The sequence below is a fragment of the Salvelinus namaycush genome, chromosome 41 (assembly GCF_016432855.1).
Source record: "Salvelinus namaycush isolate Seneca chromosome 41, SaNama_1.0, whole genome shotgun sequence".
In the NCBI taxonomy this organism is placed as follows: Eukaryota; Metazoa; Chordata; class Actinopteri; order Salmoniformes; family Salmonidae; genus Salvelinus; species Salvelinus namaycush.
The window spans coordinates 5,986,681-6,008,369 of NC_052347.1; the positions used below are offsets into that span (position 1 = coordinate 5,986,681).

The 21,689-nt window shown below is 47.2% G+C and overlaps 1 protein-coding gene and 1 non-coding gene across 2 annotated transcripts; both read right to left on the reverse strand.

Moving 5' to 3' along the window:
* Positions 1-4,018: 4,018 nt before the first annotated feature.
* Positions 4,019-21,369, reverse strand: LOC120034504 (cyclin-dependent kinase 12-like). Its single transcript, XM_038981091.1, has 14 exons — positions 19,340-21,369; positions 15,604-16,305; positions 14,872-15,051; positions 14,505-14,644; positions 13,961-14,131; positions 13,662-13,851; positions 11,253-11,309; positions 10,354-10,455; positions 9,966-10,043; positions 9,173-9,289; positions 8,916-9,047; positions 8,460-8,683; positions 7,821-8,264; positions 4,019-5,937 (listed from the first exon to the last, which is right to left on the reverse strand). Exons 1-14 carry the CDS (start codon positions 20,596-20,598, stop codon positions 5,519-5,521), a joined length of 4,215 nt encoding a protein of 1,404 aa, XP_038837019.1. The 5' UTR covers positions 20,599-21,369; the 3' UTR covers positions 4,019-5,518.
* On the reverse strand, positions 15,178-15,314 carry LOC120034621. Its single transcript, XR_005474061.1, has one exon. It is a non-coding gene; the product is annotated as a small nucleolar RNA SNORA5 (small nucleolar RNA).
* Positions 21,370-21,689: the final 320 nt, after the last annotated feature.

Sequence of the window (21,689 nt, forward strand, 5' to 3'; positions counted from 1 at the left end):
CCTTGCAACCTAATGTGCCAGTGCCACCCAGAAGACTAAACTCCATCCCTGTCCCTCAGGGTCCAAACCTTGCCCTCCCTAGACTACGGAGGTCTCAACGGGTTGTCAATCTAAATTTAGAGAGCGCGCAGTGTCAGTCTCTCATTCCCTTAGGACAAAGACGCGCAGCACCCTCCGCTGGACTGGTGTTGGTAAACGAGACCAGGCCTACTGAGAAGACACCCCGGTATAAGCGAAGGAGACGGAACAGGACCAGGGTGAGTCCTTCTCCGCTCTCATATGTAAGCAAAACTGTAGCATGTATCTTCTCTTTTCTCAGTAGGCTAACATATTTCATTTGGCTACATCAATATTTGAACTATATGAGCCTAATATTCAGAGAACGATAATTTTGTTGAATGTGTCGTGGATTTATCTAACCCCTTGCTATCTCTTCCACAGGGTAGACCTACAGCACATTCAAGGCAAGGACAGAGACAGTCCAGCTCACCTGCCGCTCCTGAGGCTCCACATTCACAGTCAGTGGACACGAATGGACATTAACCTACTTTGAGTAACGACCCAGCTCCAGAACAACACTGAGCTGCAGCTAGCCTGGCATATCCAACACCTTATTCTGTCAGTGGACAACAGAACAAGACCTTGAGCGAACTCCCAGTAATCAGGACTGAAATAGTGGAGATATCTCCATTTAAAGCAATTTAAATGTTTGCTTGTTAGCAATACTTTACACTACATGATTAATCATATCAAGTATTCCATCAAATCCGATTTTGTCTATTAGTGCAATGGGTTGTGTGTGTGTGGGGGGGCGAAAAACATTTTCTGGGGACTGTAGTTTTTCCTGATCTGGTAAGCAACCAGGTAAAACTCCGGACCTAATTTGGTATTTCATGACTAATCTGTTGTTAAAAAAGGTTTAATATAATCTTACGGGAGCCGTTTTTCTAATTAGGTTACATGGTTAAAAAAAAAAATCCTGGAAAAACCCCTGGCCTTGGGGAAGATAAAAACCCATTCATATGAATTACAATACCAGTCAAAAGTTGACACACCTACTCATTCTGTTTTTTTAAATGTATTTTTACTATTTTCTACATTTTAAAATAATAATGAAGACATCAAAACTGTGAAATAACCCATATGGAATCATGTAGTAACCAAAAAAGTGTTAAACAAATCCAAATATTTTTTAGATTTGAGATTCTTCAAGCAGCCACTCTTTGCCTTGACAGCTTTGCACACTCTTGGCATTCTCTCAACCAGCTTAATCTGGAATGCTTTTCCAACAGTCTTGAAGGAGTTCCCACATATGCTGAGCTCTTGGTGGCTGCTTTTCCTTCACTCTGCGGTCCAACTCATCCCAAACCATCTCAATTGGGTTGAGGTTGGGTGATTGTGGAGGCCAGGTCATCTGATGCAGCACTTCATCACTCTCCTTCTTAGTCAAATAGCCCTTACACAGCCTGGAGGTGTGTTGGGTCATTGTCCTGTGGAAAAACAAATGATAGTCCCACTAACAGCAAACCAGATGGACCGCAGAGTGAAGGAAAAGCAGCCAACAAGAGCTCAGCATATGTGGGAACTCCTTCAAGACTGTTGGAAAAGCATTCCAGGTGAAGCTGGTTGAGAGACTGCCAAGAGTGTGCAAAGCTGTCATCAAGGCAAGGGTGGCTACTTTGAAGAATCTCAAATATAAAATATTTGTTTAACACGTTTTTGGTTACTACATTATTCCATGTGTTATTTCATAGTTTTGATGTCTTTATTGTTATACTACAATGTAGAAAATAGTAAAAAAAATAAAGAAAAACCCTTGAATGAGTAGGTGTGTCCAAACTTTTGACTGGTACTGTATATTTTAAAGAAGGACTAGGGGGGGGTTCCTCCAGCCACTGAAGGCTGCTGAGGGGAGGACGGCTCATAATAATGTCTGAAACCGAGCGAACGGAATCATCAAACACATGGAACCCATGTGTTTGATAACATTCTGCTCCAGCCATTACCACGAACCCATTCTCCGCAATTAAGGTGCCACCAACCTCCTGTGACACAGAGAAAGCAACCTGGTTGGACAATAAAACTCACAGGGCTGAGCTTGCATCATGCAGGTTTGCATCATTTAGTCCTGCCCTATGCAACTGTAGGTCTAATAAAACAATTACTCAGTCTTGTCAGCTGTTGCATTTATTGATTAATTCCAGTTAATAATTTGGGATTGAAAAAGTCTAGCCTAGTCTGCCCAAGATGGAATATACACTGAACAAAAATATAAACGCAACATGTAAAGTGTTGGTCCCATGTTTCATGAGCTACAATAAAAAAATCCCAGACATTTTTCATAAACGCAAAAAGCTTATTTCTCAAAAATGTTGTGCACAAATTTGTTTACATCCCTGTTAGTGAGCATTTCTCCTTTGCCAAGATAATCCATCCACCTGACATGTGTGGCACATCAAGAAGCTGATTAAACAGCATGCTCATTACACAGGTGCGCCTTGTGCTGGAGACAATAAAAGGCCAATTTAGAATGTGCAGTTCTCACACAAAACAAAGTGCCACAGATGTCTCAAGTTGAGGGAGTGTGCAATTGGCATACTGACTGCAGGAACATCCACCTGAGCTATTGACAGGGAATTTAATGTTAATTTCTCTACAGTAAACTGCTTCTAACATACTTTTTTTGGGGAAAAACTCATTCTGATTGGCTGGGCCTGGCTGCCAAGTGGTTGGGTTTATGCCTTCCAAGACCCACCCATGGCTGCACCCCTGCCCAGTCATGTGAATTTATCTTGACTCATTTCCTTATATGAACTGTAACTCAGTAAAATCTTTGAAATGATTCCGTTTATATTTTTGTTCAGTATAAACCAAATTTGATCCCATTCACATTCTCACAAAAAAAATTGACTATAAATGCACAACGTTACAGCTTCGTTTACCCTGGCCAGAGGGACAGCCCATGTTAGGAGCCTAATGTTGATCAGACTGAAAAAAATGGTCTCTTTTCCATCCAATAAAACATGTCAGGTCACTAATGCTGCTACATTTATGTATGAATTTTTGCTCATCGCCTTTCTAAAATACCGGACGAAAGTAGATAGATTTGTGGCCGGCCCGCGCGAACTGCAATTTCCGTGACTGATTGGTCAAGGTAAGCACAGAGCCTGCAGCAGCACTCAACGTTTAGTACTGAAATTGTGCATGAGTTGTCAAATCGTTAAAAAAACAAAACACAAAAAAAATTGCCCTCCTTTTAAAACATTTGCGTCATTTGATTTTATTAAACTAAATCAATAGTAGTGCCACACCTGATTGAAAAGTCCTGTGGCAAATTCTGCCTTGCCACACGTTTTCCAGTGACTCTGTGTGTGTGTGTCTGTGTGTGAGAAAGAGAGTGAGAAAGCGTTTGAGAGAAAGATGATTCAATGTGCCACCTAGTGGCCATTCTGAATTCTATCACGCAAAATACACTGAGTATACAAAACATTAAGAACACCTGCTCTTTCCATTTTATAGACAGACCAGATGAATCCAGGTAAAAGCTATGATCCCTTATTGACATCAGTTGTTAAATCCACTTAAATCAGTGTAGATGAAGGGGAGACTGGTTTAAGAATTTTTAAGCTTTGAGACAATTCAGACATGGATTTTGTTTGTGTGCCAGAGGGTGAATGGGCAAGACAAAAGATTTAAGCGCCTTTAACAGGAAATGGTAGTAAGTGCCAGGCACACTGGTTTGTGACAAGAACTGCAATGCTGCTGGGTTTCACACTCAACAGTCTCCCATATGTATCAAGTAATGGTATACCACCCAAAGGACATCCACCCAACTTGACAACTGTGGGAAGCATTGGATTCAACATGGGCCAGCATCCCTGTCGAATGCTTTCGACACCTTGTAGAGTCCATGGTGTTCTGAGGGCCAAAGGGCTACAATTCAATATTAGGAAAGTGTTCCTAGTGTTTGGTATACTCTGTGTACATGATAAGAGAATAAAGCACATCACTTTAAAACTTTCTGGTTGCATGATTTCCTTTAATAAATTGAACCGAGAAAACACATATTACAAAATATCATCTTTTACAGTCACATGGTCACATGAAACCCAAAGCCAGATCTCTTCCCAATCTCTCCCTTCCCAAAACATAACAAAGGAAACACAACCATGGACCATCGTTTTAACATGTAACTTTGTCTTTAAAGTAGAAAATAATCACACAAAACGTATTTGCCGCACAGAGTTAGGCAGGGAGGCAAGAGATAACACAAGGCTATCAGAGATCATCAGGGAAAGCTTTGGAGAGGTGTGTGTGTGTAGGTCTATAGGTGTCCAGTCACTATGGGGTTGGGTGACCGGCTTGCTAGCTGTGAACAGAGGGCCAATGAAAGACTAGTGAGCATAGTAGAGCAGTTAATGACACAGTGTCAGTTTGTGTTTTCTGTCAGTGTGTAGCAGAGGGAGTATGAGGGTTAGAGGCACATGTACCTGTTACTAGAGAGAGAGCGGTCGAGAATGAACATTTTCATTTCTACATGGGAAAGCTAACTGAGGCTGACATACATAGATTGAGCGAGAGACAACAAGGGGAGATAGGACTGAGACCCAAATACCTTATTTTACAGTACCTTTGGCCAAGGACACACAAGGTATGCTAATGAATTTTGAGCCATGCCTTCTCGTGTTAATGTGCCTTCCAGAACAGAAGAAACAACTCAACTCTTCCGTGTGGGCAAAGGTCATTCAGGGGTTGCTAAGGTCACAAAAGAGGCACGAGGTTGAAAGTCAGGAGCCAGCTAGCATGATGAGACTGACTGAGTAGTTAACTCACTCTCAGTCTCAGTGTTCTACATCTGTACCCACAGTTAACCACCTCTACATTTCAGACTTGTTCTTTGTTCCACCGGTGTCATACGTAGCAGACACCAACCCCCACCCATTCAACCGCAGATGAAGAGGAGTGAGGACACCAGACTCCAAAACCCACTGATAGCCTCATCTTTAGAGCGCACTGCAGTAGACATAACAATCATTTGAGTTGCAAATAAAACAAAAGAAAATCACAGCTGATCACATTCCATGTGTGGAACTCGTTAGGAACCAACTTCTTCAGCAAGTCAGGAGGTCCAGGAGGAGGGGCAGTGTTAGTGATTGAAGGGTGTGGAACTTTGTCCCACCCCCAGGTCTAGAACCCTCACCAAGGCCCAATCCCAGTCTGTCTGTCTAGAGTGGGGCTTAGTTTGTCCTTTAGCCAAACCAACACTGTCCATCTTCACAATAACATCCTCCAAATATCCAGACCCAAAGACCTGCTCTTTTCTCCAGATGAACAATCTCACAGCCATCTACCTCACATCTTCCAATATACACAACCTGCTCAGGTGAGCTGCTCTTCTGTTCCCACCTAGAGAGACTGGTCTATAGTATCATCATTATCAGTACAGTAGGTGTCCCTGGCTCCTGTCCCTGTAAGTCGGCCCACTGTACCCCAGGTCTCTAAACTGGCCTACCCAGGATCAGCGAGCGGTCCTGTGGGCAAAGCGGAGGTCCTGGTCCTTGGGGAACTGTGCTGGGATAGCAGAGGCAGTAGGTTCCATGCCAGTAGGAGGCTCTCTGGCAGGGGAAGGTTTAGGGGAGTCAGTCATCCAGGCAGGGGGTGGCTGTCCCCGGACAGGGGTGCCCACGGCGGGGGAGTGGTCCCTGCTGCGCTGGGGGGCCCCAGCCTCTGGGTCCTGTTGGGAGATGAGCTGCAGCAGGGCGGCTGCCACCGCTGGGCTGATGTCCTGACCGGGCCCGGGCTCAGAGCTGGGCTGCTGCTGGCCAGGAGAGAGGAGGGCTGAGGGTGGAGGGCCAGGCGGAGAGGGGGGACGTCGCTCGGAGGATGGAGGGACCTGATTTGTTCCGATCTGCTGCTTCCGCTTGGTGACTGCACAGTCTGAGGGGGGAGTCAGAGGAAACAAGACAGTCAATCAGATATTTACAAGAAACACAAAAGCACACGCAGTTACAGTGAGATTTCATCTGGACATTTGTGCCATCTACACTACAGACACATTTTTATTAAATTCCCTTTAGTGACATGTCCCAGGCAAGTGTTTGTGAGTGGGGTCTAGACAACGTACAGCTGTATCTCCCACCGTGGCCAGCAGAGGGAGATCATGTACCATTCCTACCGCTGGATCCTCACCATCCAGTCAACAACGTAGTTTCAGTTGGATAAATGTTTTCAATAGGCTACTGTAGAATTGGATGAGTAAAACGTGTAGCTGTCATGGGTTGATACTGCTACTAAATACCACAATTGTGATTATGATACATGTTCATTCTCTAAACTAGTCTGGAAGTGTGCCGTCTACGTTATTCCTCCCCTCTTGGTTCATGGTGACTGGTATGTTATAAAATCCTTAAGTAGGTAACCATTTTTTTTTTTTAAATGTTGACAGACAAGTTGTAATGTTGAGAGATGATGGAATATCAGAAGACCTCACGGTAACCTAAATAATCAACGTAACATTTATTCACACACGTATCTGAACAGAAAAAGAAAGACGCAGGACATGGGGGGGGTGTTCATAACAATAATAATTGATTGGACTTATATAGCGCTTTTCGAGACACCCAAAGCACTTTACATAGTAGAGGGGGATGCTCACCTTAGGGTTTGTTCAACCCTGACAGACACTCAGTTACATTTCAACAACAATACGAGCATGGGTTATTATGGATAGGGAGGGGTAAAACCTGAAGTTTGGCTTTGGGATGACACTACAGGGAGAGAGGTGCATAAAGCTCCATGCAGGCCATAAAGCTGAGACAGAGAGAAATGTCTTCTCAGTCTGCTGTCATGGCTACCGGGAAACACTGCTGCTACAATTGTTTCCTAGGCAACAGGGTTGTTGCTTTAAGTGCCAACAGTAGGGCGACTGCAGATGCAGACTACAGAGGAGAACGCTTTACTAGCGTTGGATGATTCCGAGGTCTAATGTCAAAGAAAACATACAAAAATAAACATTTAAATGTGTGATTTAAATAAAAGTTAAATGAAAAGACATGCAGGTGAAGTCTAAGGTTCAAAACATTTATTTTTGCTTGATAATTTATTAGACTTCATAAAAATGTGGACATTACAGACTGGTTTTGAATCAATATATTTTTTATGGAAGAACAATCCAAGAAACCTGCTTTAACAAATGGAGAAATGAGAGAGAAAGAAGAAGTGGGAAAAGAAAACAGTGTGATAGAGAGGCAGGACTGAAAGGGTGCAGGGAAAGAGTGCAGTGTGAACCATTGTCTTTCTAACGCTGTAAAACTACAAACCTTCTCTTAGTTTACATTCACACCAATGAGAAAAGTCCTTGTGCCCAAAGCCCAGTCCATGTGACCTGGGCCGTCCGAAGCCACTCTCTGGTCAGACATCTTGAGGACTTGCCAACTTCATGTATGGTATGTTTCCACCTATGTGTGACTGAGTGGGTGAAAGTAGCCTTTGAAGTGGGAGACGGGTGAGACAGACAAAAGGTGGGTGGGGAGTGAAACTGTTGGTGAGAGGAGGGGGGAGAGGTGGTGGGTCTAGACAACATAAAACTTCCTCAAAAAATATTTAAAGTAACCGTGGAATCTTTCTTTTGATTTTCCATTTAGTTAAGATCTTTCATCTCATCAGCTCGTTTATAAAGTAATTTACAACTGCTTTATGGTAAGCAGAAAAATAATTGATGAAAAGATCCGCACCATGACAAGATCATCCACCAGTCTCCTGTGAGATCCCCTGACCCAGTGCTCTTTGCCCCGCCCCCTAGAGACTGAACCCAGACTTGCCCTTGCGGTCAGCAGTGGAGGCTGACGAACCGCGAGTCACCGCCTCCTCTGATTGGACACCATTGCTCTCGTCACCTTGCTCAGCCCCCTCGGCCTGCGGCTTGATGAGCTGGCCTAATAGGAGGGCCAGGAGGTTGGTCTGGTCATCCTGGCTGAGGGGCGGCTCGCTGTGGTGCGGGGAGGGCTCCTGAGGCTCTGGGGGAGGTTCGGGGGGCTGGGACCTAGCCAGACCCTGGTCCTCTGAGGCCCCCCGGTGGTGGGAGGCCTCGGTCAGGGCAGACAGGGACTGGCTAAGGGTCTCTAGCTGCTGCTGGCTCTCTGGGTTGGAAGAGACGTTGAGGAGCTGGGCCATCTGAGGCAGGCTGAGGTCTGTCTGTCTCTGCAGCAGGTTCAACAGTACAGCCAGCTCTGTCTGGTTCAGCTGCTCCGCCGCAGCACCCAGGCCTGATGAGAGAGAGACAACGGTCACACATACTGTAGACAGCAGCCTGCTGAGAGTGTATGGAGACAACATGTGTTCACATTATAGACTTACAACAACCCTTGTCTAACTGTGCAGCCACTACCTAACCAAGGAGACATTTGGATACGGGTATGCTCTTCTATAGTAGCGAACTGTGACTACTGTGTCTGCCTGACCTGCTAGCTCATTGGCTGAGATGGCTGAGGACGGTGGTCTTCCCGGCGGAGGGGGCGGGGCTCCAGCTGGGCTGGCTTGGGGCCGGCTGTTCTCTCCACTGGAAGCCCCCGAAGGGTCCTTACGGGGCACTTTGGGCACAGGCACATCCTCGGGCAGCCCGCTCTGACGCTGGCGCCGCCGTTTCTTGCTCCACAGCTCGTGGCAGTCCTGCCAGTGAGGGAGACTGGAGAGAGAGAGAGAGAGAGTATGATAAAGAGGTAAAAACAGGGTGATGAAAGTATGAGGGAGAGAAACAAAAAGGCAAAAGGTAAGCGTATGGGAAAGAAAGCGAGAGGGGTGTTGGGTGTGACAGAAGGAAAGCAATAAGGGTTTGGGAGTATGGTGGTGGATAGTTTGAGGTTGTTCTCGAGATGTAATGGGCCCAGGAAAGGACAGGGCAAAGACGAGGTCCTCACTTGGGCGGGGACATCTTGCTGGGCTCCACGTTACACAGGAAGTCACTATTGAGGGCCTGTTCGGCCGTGCAGCGCCGCGCAGGGTCAAGGGTCAGCATGCGGTCCAGCAGGTCCAGGGCCTGAGCAGGCAGACTGACAGAGAGAGAGATGAGAGCGTGCGAGTCAAACAAATAGCATCAACAACCGATGTACTGCCACAACTATCAGATTGATGAAAGGACAAGAAGATCCCATGGTGTGCATGTCATGTTGCGTACAAGGCAAACTCCTCGCGTAGCCGTCGGCGGTACTGTTTCTTGGGCTTCATGGTGTTGAAGTAGGGCAGCTTGATGACGTCAGGCCAGGCAGCGGGACACGGGCTCCCACACAGACGACTGAGACAGAGAGGGAGAGCGTTAGAGCTGTGGTAAACATGGCCTGTATCCCAGATGGCAGCCTATTCCCTATATAGTGCAATGCTTTTGACCAAGGCCCTTAGAGCTCTGGTCAAAAGTAGTCCACTATATAGCAGGGGTATTCAACTACTCTTTGAGAAGGTCCAGTCCCACAAATTTCCTAAGCGGCAAAGGTCCAGATGGGCAGTCATTTATCAGCGTAGTAACAAACCCCAACCTCAAAACCCATACGACCCGAAATGGTTCACACGCCTCTTGTTGGGCGAAGAGAACATCATTTTAATAAGCCAATTTCCTGCAATTCTACACATTTTAGGTAGCTGGACAACTTACCTCTCTAGCTAACATCAACTGGACATTTATGACAAGTAAAAAAAGCTCTTTAAGATCTGTCAGTGAATGACATCAGAGGGAACCTGCCCATGCACTTCCAAATTTAAAAATTGCACTCAACCACAGTAGGTTGAAAGCCCGACTGAGTTCCAAAAACAAAAGTAAGTCAGTACCCGCGGCCCGTATTGACCCAATTCTTGGTCTGGACTGCGGTCCACCTGTTGAGTATTACTGCTATATAAGAAATAGGTTGCCATGTCTCAGACAGGATTTTAATGTGGCGATGCAGTCTTCCAGGCAGCAGGGGGCAACAGCAGCATACCTGATCAACTCCAACTGCAGCAGCTCCTGATTGGCCTGGAAGATGGGCTTCTTGGTGAACAGTTCTCCCAGAATACACCTGTGCACAAACATTCAATGGACAACGTTGATAACTCACTTTTTTTTTTTTAAAAGGACTTACAAATCTTGAGTTAGGATTTGTTAAGAGTGATAATTCTCTGCCAGTCCTTAGGGTTTAGAGCTCCGACTACTTCAGTCAAAATGATATAGCAGTTTTATAGTGACACCATATGGAAAAACAAGGTAAGTGCAATCTGTTTTCCTACGTATAGCATGTTGGATTGGAGAATGTGTGTGAATGAAATGTGTCCAGGTACATGGCAGTGTGTGGGTGAGTCACGCTGAGCTGTGTGTGTGTGTGTACTAACCCGCAGCTCCAGACGTCGATGGCTGGAGAGTACCTCTCCTCTCCCAGGAGGAGCTCAGGGGGGCGGTACCATAGCGTGATTACTTTATTAGTGTAGGGTCGACTGGAGAGAGCAGGGAAGGGAACATTCAGATATAACACGCAGATACAGTACCGCTACTCTGCCCTCCGGTGCCCAAACACCCACAATTCATCGCTCAACAATGGGCCGACGGAGGGAGAACCTCTTTATACAGGACACAGCACCACCAAGTGGGCAATCATTGGAATAGATAGGTGTTTTCAATCAGACTGCCATGGCAACCGAGGCCTTTTCTCAATTGGATTTGCTCAACTCCAGCGTCCTCTCTCCTCCGTCTTTTCTCGCTTTCTTTTGAAGAAGGTCAAAGGTAATCGAGGAGAGGTGAGGGAACGTGGATGAAAATGTGCTTGTATGAAATGAGACTCCTCCACTCACAGATCATGAGGCAAATTAGGTATACATTGGTGGATCCCAAAATAAATGTGTAAAGTGATAAAAACTAAATGAAATAGCATATTGTTTGTGTGCATGCTTTTCTCCCCCAACAAAACAAAAGCGGGTGTGGCAGATATCAAAACTTCCATGAAGGACTCTGGTAGGATACACATGACTATCCTCATGAAAGGTGGCTGTCAAAGAGGGAAGGACACTGTTCCGGTCGCCTACTAACAAATTGAAATTTCCTTGACCACTTATCGGTTTCCATGTCACAGAGGTCGTCGGACAGAGGAGAGAGAGTGGAGGACGGGCTTTTTCCCCAAATGAGAAAAGGCCAGTGTGAGGGTCACAGTTTAAAAAGGATTGAACCAGGGGCAGGAAGGACCTCTGACTTTATGATGATGTCATCGTTGCTCCGAAGCAAGAAATCCAAGTCTCACCTTTCCTCTGAGTTGTAGAGGCGGGCCAAACCAAAGTCAGCCAGTTTGATCTGACCACTGCACAAGGAGAGAGATAAAGAAGTTAAGAGACAGAGAACTCAAACTCAATAACAACACAACTTATTACATTTCTACAGCTGTTAACTTACACAACCCCAACTACAGAAGTGAATAATTCAATCAAAACAGCGAGGCAGAGGAAAGGGCATTTGAATTCCCATGGGTAGAACGTTGCACATCGAAAGAAGCACCAATCAAAAGGAAAAACCCAATCCTACTATAGCTACAACAATCATTTCAAACAACTCCCTTGTGCTCACTACTAAAACCCACACAAACTGCTACCGTTGCCATTACCATAACATTCTAGGTTAGTGTGTCCATTGTTTATACAAGGGACCGGCAAAGCTATGCTTTTCCCTCCTTGGGGAACTGTCAATTTCCACGACAACTAAGAGCGTTGAAGTGCGAGGCTGGACTCGGCCGCTGTTTTGGTCCAGTAGATACCACGGTGTAGCAGCTTGAAGCGCGGAGATACTCTGTGTGACAGGAAAGTCTTGCACCACGCTCATCTCCCTATCTGCGGTGCTGCTCGTCATCTCGTTGAGTCTACCTTTAAAACTAGCACTGTGGAACTGTATCATTTCAAATGGGCAGTGAACCATCTCAGCGACCAGCCAGCAACATCTCACGGACCGGCCCATGGAGAAACACGGTTTCTTCCTCCTTCTGAACCTATTAGTGTTGTCACGATACCAACATTTTACTAATGATACGATACGAGTGGGGGGGGGGGGGGGGTCAGAGGCCTAGCATCGTGTTCGCCCCGTCTCCCGGACGCTTGTTCCTGTTTCCTAAATGTTCTGCGCACGTGCTACGCAAAAACCTGTCACTGAAATTCACACTTCTACTCAATACAACACATTGCATTTAACTGCATAGAATGGCTGATTTGCTCATATTTGCAAAGGCCTACCTGAGATTTGGCTGGAGGTATGGGAGGAAGGATTAGACATGCGAAATGGTCTGCATGGCATTGTAGCAGTAAGGGGGAAAACGCTGCACGACACATTTACTCTTCAGTTAACACAGACACAGTTTCCCTCTCTCATAAACACACACACACTGCTCCCAACTTTGAAAACGTTAGGCACCAAACAGAAGGAGCCCCAGAAAGAAATAGACATTGGATATAGTTTAGGCTTACATTAGGCCTATCTAAATGAATCTAGCTTTGAAGCACATCTCATGAGTAGCAGACCCTTTTCCGTTCTTCCTGTGCCAATCAAATTAGCCCAAAGCTACTGTCAAGTTACCAGATTGTTAGCTAGCTAGGTAACACGACTGAACAAAGTTAGCGACCCCGGATACGTTTAAAAAAAAACTACCCGCGACATGATTTGTGAAATTATATCAAATGCGCACGAATCCCGCTAGAAAGACAAAAAGGTATCTCTGGTAATATCGCTCAGATGTTTTGATGTTGTTGCGGTTTAGGCTAGAGACAAGACGTTTTCTTTGCTGCAAAGCTGCAAGCATGCCTGTCGTGAAGCGGTGCTCCATCTCCGACACTCAGGGGCTGTATGACAGTGAACTCGCTAAGTCTACTCTGACTGGCCTGTGTTCCTGGTTAGGACAGGCGATGAAATGATACAATGTATCAACATTGCTTGAACTGCGCGCTGCTCCAACGTAACACACGTACAAATCTAACAGGAGACATCGGGGTCTGCATCCCCGCTCGCCATCACGGATAAATTATATTTGAAAAAACAATGGAGGAATAGATGAGCATGAAGAGGGGAGGAAAGATAAGCAGGTAGGGGATGCTGAGAGAAGCAGGTGAGTGAGGGCTGGTAGGGGATGCTGAGAGAAGCAGGTGAGTGAGGGCTGGTAGGGGATGCTGAGAGAAGCAGGTGAGTGAGGGCTGGTAGGGGATGCTGAGAGAAGCAGGTGAGTGAGGGCTGGTAGGGGATGCTGAGAGATGCAGGTGAGTGAGGGCTGGTAGGGGATGCTGAGAGAAGCAGGTGAGTGAGGGCTGGTAGGGGATGCTGAGAGAAGCAGGTGAGTGAGGGCTGGTAGGGGATGCTGAGAGATGCAGGTGAGTGAGGGCTGGTAGGGGATGCGGCTGGCTGATTATAGCCGCCATACGTGATACGTGCATGAAAGGGAAGTGGACATTATTGGACCTCTGCATACAAGAGACTAGTGGCTGGTGCTTCAACTCAACTGACTTAATAAACCAAACTGACTTTATAAACATTTTATAACAGGCAGCAGGTTCTTTAGATCGGTAGGGCTGAACGACTCAGTAGTATCATAGGAAACGGTACTACGGTATGTTAAAATGTTGGTATCATAAGTATCATGGCGTTTTGGTACCGTGATATTACCATGTTACACTAGTACCTGTTGTTGAGCAGTATGTTGGAGCACTTGATGTCTCTGTGCAGGAAGTTCTTCTTGTGGCAGTAGTCCAGCCCCTCCATCAGCTGTCTCATGAAGCTCCTCACGTGTTCCTGGGAGAACTGACACAGCCCCGACTCCAGCAGACCCATCAGGTCATGATCCATGTACTCAAACACCAGGTAGAAGGCACCTGACGGGACAGGCAGGGGTAAGGAGGATGTGCATACAGGCACAGACATACACCAAGCAACAACAAAAAAACACACACACACACACACACACAGTCCCCCTTTCCACACCTTTGTCCTTCTTGAAGTCCAGTGCGTCCTGTTTGTCTGTGACGATCTCCTTCATGTTGACCACGCTGCGGTGGTTGAGCTGGCGGAGGATCTTGATCTCTCGGATGGCCGTGATGGGGAAGCCCTCCTTCTCATTGTCCAGACGCACCTTCTTCAGAGCCACCAGCTCGCCTGGAGGGCAGGTGGAACAACATGAACATTACAGATTACGTCACGGTCCAATGTAGGGGGTGGATGAAAACATGCGTTTTATGGTACCAACTCTGTTGATTGTCCTGATCAAAAGATGAATAAAACGAGCTAAATAAAACACATTTGTCCAATGCACACGGACGCCCAACGGGAATGTGTCTTCTGCTTAATTTCAAATCCCTCTGAAAGAAACACATAGAGAGGCTGGAGCAAAGGGGACACGGGGAGGCGAGATCAGTCACAACACCACGTGGCATACACACACACTGCAGGCGTGGTGATCCTTTGAGCCTCTCTCAAGAACAACGAAACACAGGTATGCCAGTGAAAGGGCAGCACACGGGGCTCTCACCGGTGTCTTTGTCCTTGGCCTTGTACACCTGGCCGTAGGTGCCCTCCCCGATAATGCCGATGATGTCAAACTTGTCCACGCAGCGTTTGCCCCAGTCGCTCTGTGTCTGTTTGCGTTCGCCATAGCGTGGACAGCAAAACCTAGACAGGAGAGCCGAGGAGACTTGCTATTAGGAAACGTTTTACCTCACGGAATAAGCCCTTGATGATAACTTTGTACTATCTTATGCTTATTTTTTTCTGTCTGTTGAAAGGAAATAGGCTGCGGTGGGAGAGGAGCGCTGTGGAAAAGAGGAGTGTAGAGAGGTGGTTTGGGGTGATTGATAAGGAGGAGATGGGTAGGTTAGGTTGAGCAGATAGGAACTCACTTTGGTCTCTTCTTGAGAGCGGACTGGGGTGGAGGTGGAGCTCTGTAGACGGGGGACTGAGGGGGAGAGGGGTCTCCTCCGGCCAGCGTGGGGGGCAGCGGGAGGTCGGTCAGAGACGGCCGATTCCGCACCTCTTTCTCCTTCCTGGAAGACCTCTGAGGAGGAGTGGACTTCTTCGGACTGATGGAGGGAGAGAGAGAAAAAGAGAGAGAGAAATGGAAGGTAGAGAAGGAAGGAGAGAAAAATAACATTTCATTACTCCTCCACATCATAGTTTCTCTGGTGAGTTTGGATTTTCTTTTCCTTATATGTCTGTAGCACAAATGTATCCCCAACTACCATGACAAAGGGATGTGGGGCCCATGAACTACAGTTTCACCTTGGCAGCCATTTTGGCCAGTGCAGTCCATTGTAGAGGAAGCACTGAATTTGACAAGGCTGCAAGGAGTTAGTAATTATTTTGAAGTCCCACGTAGGCCTGTTTTGACTACTTGACATAGTAACGGTCTAATTGCAACTAAAGCTTCGACCACAGAGCATTCAGGTAATCTGTTCAGAATTCCAGTACTGTACTGCAGGCAGGTGTGTGTTTCAGAGAGACTGACTGTTGGGTGAAACCTGAGCCTACAGTATAGGCCTAATGACTGTTCTGTTGATGACTACACGTTTGCCAAGCAACAGGACTGGGGAGAGGAGAGTTGTGTGTGTGTGTATGCGCGTTTCATGGCTTACCTGTCCTGGCAGTCTCCCACTAGCATGGGTGGTAAAGGCAGGGGGGGCAGAGTGGAGGTCTTGTGGATGGGTGTCAGGCGGGCAGGGCTGCGTGTGGGCATGGGGGCAGGAGATTTGGACTGGGGGGACGACAATGAGGAGGAGGAGAGGGCTGTGGAGGGTGCGAGGCTGGCCTCAGTCTGGCCCTGGGGTGTAGGTGGCTGAAGTTGGATGACAGGGGTGGAGGGCAGAGGAGGTGGAGGTAGTGGGGTCGTCTGACCGGGGGGCAGAGGGGGTGCAGGAGATGAGAAGGGTGGAGATGCAGAGCCGTGCTCTTCCCCAACAAGAGTGTCCTGGGGCTGGGGTGCACTGGGTGGAGGCTGGAGGTCCGCGGCTTGGACAGTCTCTCTCTCAGGTACTCTCTCGGGCTCAGCTTTAGGGGGGCGTGAAGTGGACCCTTTGGTCTTGCGTGACGAAGGTGGAGGGGAGGGGGGGCGAGCTGCAGCCACCGCAGCCTGGCGCTCCTTCTTCCTCCGGCTAAGCTCCGCCCCCAGGCTGGAGTTGAGTGGCAGGCGGGAGGAGGGTGGGGAGCGGCTGGTGGGCCGGCTGCTGTGAGACCCGCCCCCCCCGGCAGAGGACGAATGCTTCTTGTTGCGAGAGCGAGAGGAGGAGCGACGGGAAGAGGAGAAAGGCGGCGAGCGACTCCGGGAGCGAACTGAGCGCCTGGAGAGAGGAGAGAGGAGGGAAGATGTTAGGAAAACAATAATTCCTTGTTGGCTGCAAGTTCTCGCTCTAAGTTGGGAGTGAGCACCAAGAAAGAGGAACTAGAAGGGAGGCCATTTGACATTACTGGGGCATTGTGCACTTGTGTATTAAGGTGTTAATAAAAACAACAAATGGCACGTCATTACAAATGATAACTACCAAACGTGTGTTATGTTTCTATAATGAGATAAGACCATGCGGCAAGCTCACTCCACAGCTAGCTTGGCATTTCACCAATTGTGCTATCGAATTGGATTTTTTTCTATAACAACTGGTTTGTAAGTGGTCAACTGGCGGTCACGTGTGTTGGCGAGGCAGGACCCTGATTCAAACTCAGTTAGAGGCAAGTTCAGGGAGGTAGTATTTGCTAAGATATCTCATTTTATGTGTAAATGCGGTCAGTGTGCTGTCTCCTTCCATATACGCTACACTTCCCATTCCCTTAGTCAGCATACAAACATACAATTAGGTCAGTCAGGGGGACAACCTTTGCTTTAGTCTGAACTTAAAGTAGCCAATGTGTGCACAAACGTCCTCCAGAAGTCTACGGTCTTGTGAGTTAACCTCAACATTCCTCTGGCATTAGGCCAAATAGCTTAGGGACATAAATTCAAACACCTCATCACCATACATACTTTGATAACCATCAAAGTAACCCTTATTCAAATGTGGGAGACGTAAGATGAAAAGTATGAAGATTCTGAACATACTTAAAGGGATAGTTCGGGATTTTGGCAGAGTGAGATAAACTCATCAATACCATTTTTATCTGTGTGTCCAGTATGAAGGAAGTTCGAGGTAGTTTTGCGAGACCATGCTAACTAGTTAGCAATTCTGCTAGCTAGTTCCTTCAAACTGCATGCAGACATAAAAATGGTATCCACAAGTTCATCTGACTCTTGGGAAGTAGATTTGTATTTTTGATTTTACTAGGCAAATCAGTTAAGAACAAATTCTTATTTACAATGACGGCCTCATAAAGGGCGCTTGGAAGATGGCACTGACGAAAATAATTAAGTATCCCTTTAACTGCGGAGACAACATTCAGATTCAATCATTTGTTTGAAGGTTAGGAAAAAATTAACTAGTAGCAAGTGAACATGTCCCTGAGCATGAAGACTTATAAAAGTCTACAAACTAAATCTAAAATGTGATTATTATAAGTTAATAACTGGGACATTGTAGGTAATTAGCTAGACTAAATAAATAGCCTACAGTTAGCTACATGCTCGACTGGCGCCCGAGTGACGCAGCGGTCTAAGGTACTGCATCTCAGTGCTAGAGGCGTCACTACAGACCCTGGTTCGATTCCAGGCTGTATCACAACCGGCCGTGATTGGGAGTTCCGTAGTGCGGTGCACAATTGGCCCAGCGTCGTCCGGGTTAGGTTTGGCCGGGGTATGCCGTCATTGTAAATAAGAATTTGTTCTTAACTGACTTGCCTAGTTAAATAAAGGTTAAATAAAATAAAAAGACTACACCAACATGATTCACCTGCAGCATCTTTCAACAGAGTCTACTGACAGCAGAGAACCTTTTAACGATCACTACGGAGGGCCTAGTTTTATCGTACAGCTATGCCCCCTCCCACCAACAGAAGCTCAAGGTCCACTCTCTGATGCAACACAAAATCAAAATGGCTGAATGTCAACAGCCTAACCAAAGGCTCTCTAACCCTGTCCCTGGAGAGCTACCATCACCCCGCTGTCTGGCTAGTGTAGTCTATCCCCCAATTTATGCCCTCTCCTGCTCCAAAGACCACCACAGCTCCTCATAGGGTTTCCCTAGACTGGAGCACACAGGCCTTGCCTGTGTCTGTCTGAGCCCAATGTGATGCCTCTCCTGACTTCCATAGGTTTCCCTTCCCCCTCTACACCACATGGCAAGAGGCAACAACTCCCTGGCAGAAACAGCCCTGCATGTCACACAGACACATCTGAACATAGAATCAATGTCTCTTCCCTGACCATAGTTTTAAATAGCCCATACAGGACATTGCAACCTGGCCTAGCCATTCCCATTCCAACACCCTGATGCTAGGAGCACAGGAGAGGAAGCTGCAGGTACTGTCTGTTACCCATGGCTCAATCCTCAGCTGTCTAAAGCGCTGTCTCGACCACTTACGCTTTAAAAGGTGCAATATGCAGAAATCTCTACGCCATTTCCTGTTTGCTAAAATTTTAATAGTTCGCCTAATTTCAGTTTGTGACTAAACAAGCAATGCATCATTGTACCAACTAAACTCGCTGTGAAATATTGTCTATAACCCAAAATATTGTATTTTCAGCTGTTTGAAGCTGGTGTACAAAACCGAAAGTAAAAGACGCAAGAACGAAACTTAACAGGAAGCATAGAAATAGCGCACATAGAACATATCTACTGCTTCTTAAACTTACTTTCAATGAGAATGGCAGATCTATAACTCACATTTCTATGTGAATTTGGTCAGGTCGCCCCCAAAAAATACATATTGCAGCTTTATCAAACACACAGTACAAGCACCTCCTTAGCACACAGACAAAAGGGGGTAGAAAGCAAACAGTAGAAACAGTCAGAGTGGCCCTGTTCCAGTATGACCAATGAGAACATCAACAGTAACAACACCAGTTCAGTATCACGTTCGCGGCCTTACTGGGCCTCTGTAAAAAGGCACCTTGGGCATTTGTGAGAATCAATGTGTGTGTTAGACAGCACTGGTGAATATGCCTCTATGTGTGGAGGTGGATGCCATGCATACAGTGAGTGAATAACCGACTGAGATTGGGGGACTAGTAGTAGTCCATAGCTACATGTTAGTATTAGGGTGTGTCTCAAATGACACCATATTCCCCTTGTAGTCCACTACTTTTGACCAGAGTCTCATGGGGCCTGGTCAAAAGTAGTGCTGTATAAAGGGAATAGAGTGCGATTTGGTACGAATTACGCAACTAGCATAAATGTGAATATGAGACAAACTGAATGGAAGGTGGCTGGGCCAGGCTAGAATACTCACCGGGACACAGGACTAGCGCTGGAGGACCTGCGGTTACCATAGGGACTGATGGAGCGTCTCCTTGAGTAGGGGCTGTCGTCTCGCTCATAGCTGGAAGATCTCTGCCTGCTGGCGTAGGGGCTGTCCGACCTCTGCCTGCTCCGCCTGGACATCTCCCTGTAGGGGCTGGGGCTCTGTGGGGCCGGCCTGCGTCTCTGGTGGTGGTAGCTGTCCACCTCCTGGCTGTAACCACCGACCATGGGGCTTCCATTACCCCCTCTCCTTGGGGGGCTGGGGGACTGTGCAGGGGCTGTTACCTTCCGGCGAGGGCTCCCCCTGCTCGAGGAAGGCTGTCCCTTGCCCTTAGGGCTGGACTTGTGGCTCTTTGAGGACTTGCGTTGGCTCCTCTCTGTCCGGACCTTCTGAGAGGCAGAGGTGCTCTGGCTGGCGGTTGCATCCCCCCGACCCTCACGCCCCTCTCTCTTCTGTGGCTTATCCTTGCGAGACTTCCCGGAGCGGCCACCCTCCTTGCTGCGAGATGACGAGGAGGAGGATGTGGTGCTTCCCACACTGGCCACAGTTTGGGCCTGGGAGGAAGGGGGCAACTCTCCACGCTTTGGCCCCAAGTCAGCCTCCAGCTGACCCTGACGTCGTGACCCGGAGGACTGGGATGCTACAGAGGACAGGGAGGCCACCTTCTCCTTGACTTTCCCAGAGCTCCCTCTCTCACGGTCTTTGCTGCTTTTTTTCTTGGTACTCTGACCCCCTTCCCCAGAGTCTCTAACTTTGTTGGGATCCTTCGACTTTTTGCGAGAGTGTCGGTGCTTGTGTTCCCGACCATCTCTACCAACAGCCCCGCCCCCATCCCCTTTACTATAATCTGGGACAGGTTCTAACCGATCCCCAGACCCTCTCTCAGCAGGCGGGTCCGAAAAAGTATCTGAATCGGAACTTATGTCGTCATATTCTACCAGCGGCTTCACGGCGCTAACGGAAGGAGGCGCTGTGGAGGCGAGCGCAGAAAAACCAGGGCCCTGAGCCACCTCGGAATCACGTCCATGTTTGGCTGATTTATGCCGTTTGCGCTTGGAAGAAGATGGCACTGACGACTTTGACTGGAGGTTACCGTCCTTGCTCGTCATGTTGCCCGCAGAGGTATGAGGCAGGACCAGGGGCTGGTGTAGCCCGCTGTTGCCGCTCGTTGTTTGGGGTGGCAGGGCACTACTACTGTTGGATTCCGACTTCCTCTTGGTCCCATGGTGTCTATCCGACCCAGGCATTCCTCACGTCAGCGGCGGAACCTCTCCCGAGCGTGGGCCTCTGTAGCCGAGATAATACATTAACGGGAGAGTAGTACTCCGAAATCCGGTAAAATGAGATCCAGTGTTCTAAGCAAGCCGACAAATGGAAAATAGTCTGCCCAGGTTTAGTCCTCACGCATTACCCACGTCGTTCGGCCGCATGGTTTGTCAAATCAGAAAAATAAAGGTTGCTAGTGCCAAAAAGCGCCACTAAAATGAAGGCCTGTGCATTTAGCTAGTTTGAGAAACTGGCTGAAAAGGCCCAAACAATAAATCGGAGCATTGTGCGCTCTTCTCCGTTTCTATTTGGCTAGCTAGCTCTGTGTAGCTAGCATGCTGTTTGGTAAAAAACGAAAGAAAAAAATAAGTCCCTTTTCTTTTAGTCCCTTTTCCGGTGCCAAGCTTAGTTTAGGTGTTATTGTTCCTTAGATTTACGGTTTTGGAGTTCAATAAACAAACAGTTAGCCGTCATTAACAGCCGATGTTGTTTCTCGAACAAAATGAAAACTTGACCCGGTTGGTACTGTTTACATGGTCCCTTTTAATATAATTTTTATCTCTTGTTAATTTGATATTGATCAGAAATTATAGTATTTTCATGTGCAGTAGATGTTCCAGTTTATTTTTAATGGCTCTGGGAATCAACCAGGCCTATCTTTAGGGCGATGATAGTGGATTTAATAACATCCACAGCCCTGTCAAGAGACGACAACCGCCATTGTGGCTCCTGTTATAAATTCTGCAACTGCGCTCTTATCGTTATCGCCCTATGACTGGAACCGGAAGTCTCGACGGCTGTCATTCTTCATGGTAGCGCAGCAACAGCCTATCACAAAGCGCTATCCAGGGAGCTGCACAACCAACCGCCCTTGTCGAGACGCAATTTTTCACCTGTAGAGGGCCTATTAAATATAACTTTCTTTCCATGAAAGTCAACATTATTGTTTTCCAAATACATTAGCTAGCTTGTAAATAATTTAAACAACTTCAGAAGTTAACAACAAAATACCGAACACAAAAACGATACGGGTAGAGTAATGTGTCTTAATTTTATTGAGAAATTGTACAGA

What these genes read in the sequence shown, in the direction of transcription:
- LOC120034504 (XM_038981091.1), bottom strand. Translation starts at nt 20,598, where the DNA reads ATGCCTGGGTCGGATAGACACCATGGGACCAAGAGGAAGTCGGAATCC. An exon ending in GGCCAAGGACAAAGACACCG is followed by an intron (nt 14,132 to 14,504) that starts GTGAGAGCCCCG and finishes CCTGCCCTCCAG; the next exon opens with GCGAGCTGGTGGCTCTGAAG. An exon ending in CTCTACAACTCAGAGGAAAG is followed by an intron (nt 10,456 to 11,252) that starts GTGAGACTTGGA and finishes TGCTCTCTCCAG; the next exon opens with TCGACCCTACACTAATAAAG.